The 3706-nt window shown below is 34.3% G+C and overlaps 1 protein-coding gene across 1 annotated transcript; it reads left to right on the top strand.

The window, feature by feature from the left end:
* Positions 1–528: 528 nt before the first annotated feature.
* LOC140667144 (uncharacterized) lies at positions 529–3194 on the top strand. Its single transcript, XM_072894864.1, has 3 exons — positions 529–819; positions 1064–1248; positions 2637–3194. The coding sequence occupies exons 2-3, from the start codon at positions 1093–1095 to the stop codon at positions 3006–3008; spliced, it is 528 nt and encodes a 175-aa protein (XP_072750965.1). The 5' UTR covers positions 529–819; positions 1064–1092; the 3' UTR covers positions 3009–3194.
* The last annotated feature ends 512 nt before the right edge of the window (positions 3195–3706 follow it).

Genomic DNA, 3706 nt, shown 5'->3' with positions numbered 1-3706 from the left:
AATTTAATTATAAATTATCCAATTTATGTCACATTTGGTGTCATTTTCAAAATCTTTTTCATTAAAATTATTTTCAGATCGATACAGTGCAAAATAAAAAAGTTTGATTTTCTGTAGTAAGATGACATGTATACGAAAATCAGTAAACAAAAAAAAGTCTCCTGAGCAAGACTTCGGAACTCTTTGATGTTAGTCATCTCGTTTGCTCCTCATTCGATCTCGGTCTCGCTTTCAAACAGTGAACGCGACAACGGTGTACGTCCTCGTAATTGGACGGCGTAAATTATCAGTGATTTTTCGGTTGTGTAAATGAAGTGCTAGTTCGGGTCGTTGCTCGCTGTTTTAACGTGTGGAAGAGATACGCATACAAGAAAGAGTATACGTGTGCGCACGGCACATGATACAGCTACAATGATACCAGGACCTTTATTCTCGAAACCGTGAAAAAAGTATCGTATATAAAAATGACTCTACGCAATTCCTGATTGCTGTATCTAAAAGTATACACCAATCAAGAATCGCACAGAGCAATTTTCGCATACGATACTTTTTTCACAGTTTTGAGAATAAGGGCCCAGATCGGATATCGGATACGCGGCTCACGTATGGCGCACACACAAGCGTAAGCCGTGTATATGTGAGCTCTGCGCATGCTCGATGCCACATATTCACGGCTCGCGCTTGTGGTGCGTCATACAGAGAGTGAGCCGCGTTCCCGGTCTGACATCACTATACGTACAGCTATTTCTTGTGTGTGCATCTCTTACATTCGCGGACAGCGTCTCGAAAGTGGCAACAAGATAAAGATGCGGAGAATGAGTAAGTACTGTTTTATATTTTATATATTCTTTTTTCTTATTATTTTCAGTTGAATATATTATTAAAATGTATGTATCATATTATGATGCAGAAATTATAATAATATATTAGCTGATAATTTATATCCCTGACATCTCTCTCTCTCTCTCTCTCTCTCTCTCTCTCTCTCTCTTTCTCTTTCTCTATCTATCTATCTATCTCTCTCTTTTCTTATGAATATAATAAATAATATATTATTTATTAGTACGTAGCTAGGGGTCTATAAGAGGGACTATGCCGGCGACTACGGCGACGACGGCGGTGACGACAACGGCGACGACGTCGGTGATGACGGCGAAGACGGCGGCGACGATGGCGACGACGCCGACGGTGGGGACATGTAAAAATGTGGGCACATCGCCCCAACCAACGCCTCAAAATATACGAAAAGTAATTTAAAAATATATTTATACATTATTACATACCAGGTTTGGGAAAATATCAATAAAATTTTTCAAAATAATGATTGATGTGAACAAATTTAATTAAAGCTTTTTGAATTGACGATTGAGAAAAATTAATTGTAAATTGTTCAATTAACGATTGATAAAAGCGAGATTATTTGATTAATGATTAATATGAACGAAATTAATAAGGTCGCTTGATTGACAATTGATATAGACAAAATTAATCGAAGGATATTCGATTAAGATTAATATAAACAAATTTAATTGAAAGTCTTTTGATTGACGATTGATATGAGCGAATTCAATTAAAAATTATTCCATGAACGATTGAACCAAACAAATTCAATCGAAGACTGTTAAATTGACAATTGATTTGAACTAATTTAATTGAAAATTATTTGATTGACGATTGAATATAATAAATTTAATGCAAATATTTTTGATTAATAATTAATTTAGGTAAACGCAATAATAATATTCTGTAAGTTTTGCTTAAAATTAATACGAAATCAATAAACATATATTTTTATATGATTTTTAGATAGCCACAATTTGAGATAACCATAATGATTTATCTGATATGTAAAAATTACAGAATATTATTGTGTTTATGTTTGCGTGTTTTCTGATATGCAAAAATTACAGAATATTATTATTGCGTTTACCTAAATTAATTATCAATCGAAAATATTCGCATTAAATTTATTATATTCAATCGTCAATCAAATAATTTTCGATTAAATTAGCTCAAATCAATTGTCAATTGAACAGTCTTCAATTGAATTTTTTTGGTTCAATCGTTCATGGAATAATTTTTAATTGAATTCGCTCATATCAATCGTCAATCAAAAAGACTTTCAATTAAATTTGTTCATATTAATTGTTAATCGAATATCCTTCGATTAATTTTGTTTATATCAATTGTCAATCAAGCGACCTTAAATTAATTTCGTTCATATTTATCGTTAAACAAATAATCTCGCTTTTATCAATCGTCAATTGAACGATTTACAATTAATTTTTTTCAAATTAATCGTCAATTCAAAAAGCTTTAATTAAATTTATTCACATTAATTGATAATTAAACATGGTAATTAATAAGTAAAATTATTAATTAATTGAATCCCTGTTACATACAGACAAAAGCTGTGATTTCAAAGGAACCATTAATATATATCTACTTTAGGTGTCCCAATTAAAATGCTGCATATATATATATATATATATATATATATATATATATATATGTATGTATATTTATTTATTCAAGTTCTTTTGCAATCATATAGCTTTTGTTCTGAAATACTTCTTTTTAATTTTGCTTTCTTATACGTACACATGCAAAAATATTAAATATTTTTTTATTTTCAGCGTATGAACGATTCGGTGTGGCGGGCCGTTAATAAAGAAAGAAGGAGGCACAGAAAATACGTCGCCGGTATGCAAGCACGTACGTACATGCTGGCGACGTATTTACAATCTAGGTACATCCCCGCGCCGCCCGCACCAGTCGTGCACGTCCTCGCACCGTCCGCACCACTCGGATACGTGCCCGCGCCATCCGCACCAGTCGGATACATGCCTGCGCCATCCGCACCAGCCGGATATGTGCCTGCGCCATCCGTACCAACCGGATATGTTCCCGCGCAGCCCGCACCAGCCGGATACGTTCCAGCGCAGTTCGCACCAGCTGGATACGTTCCCGCGCAGGCCGCACCAGACAGATACGTTCTCGCACACTAGCCTGCACCAGCTGGATACATTCCCGCCCCTCCCACACCAGGATACCCTTATTTTAATTAATTTTAATTTCTCAATTTTATTTTCTCTCGCTCACACACACACACGCACGCACGCACGCACGCACGCACGCACGCACGCACGCACGCACGCACGCACGCACGCACGCACGCACGCACGCACGCACGCACGCACGCACGCACGCACGCACGCACGCACGCACGCACGCACGCACGCACGCACGCACGCACGCATACACACTCATTTATATAAAGAATGACATTAAAATAAAAAAACTTTTTAAAAAATTTATTTATTTATTCTTCCTTTCTTCTTCCTCTTTCAATTTATATTCCTACATTTATATTCTTTTTTTTCTCTCTGTTAATTTATTATTATATTCTTTTATTCACGCTGTTGTCTCATGGCTTTAATTTTCTTTGTTTTTTTCCTTATACAAAAATAAAAATAAAAAGTAATTTATGTATTTCCATTTTATAACTTTCATGAAATACGCAATGAGTTATTTTCTCTTTCTATTTTGCTATTCTAAATATCTCTACATAATATAATTGTTTACTTTGATATAAAAATAATCCTTATGACAATTAATTTTATTTATTTATATTATGAAACATGTATATAAAGTGGTATATGAATACTTCACTTTTATGCTATTTTTTATATATGTTTCACAACAT

This window comes from Anoplolepis gracilipes, chromosome 6 (assembly GCF_047496725.1).
Source record: "Anoplolepis gracilipes chromosome 6, ASM4749672v1, whole genome shotgun sequence".
Lineage (NCBI taxonomy): Eukaryota > Metazoa > Arthropoda > Insecta > Hymenoptera > Formicidae > Anoplolepis > Anoplolepis gracilipes.
Note: the sequence above shows the minus strand (reverse complement) of the source record. Positions and strands in the feature narration are given on the sequence as shown.

Excerpts from the sequence above, each read along its gene's own strand:
- LOC140667144 (XM_072894864.1), top strand. The coding sequence starts at position 1,093 with ATGCCGGCGACTACGGCGACGACGGCGGTGACGACAACGGCGACGACG. Across the intron at positions 1,249-2,636 it reads CGCCTCAAAATATACGAAAA|CGTATGAACGATTCGGTGTG; the intron begins GTAATTTAAAAA and ends TTTTATTTTCAG.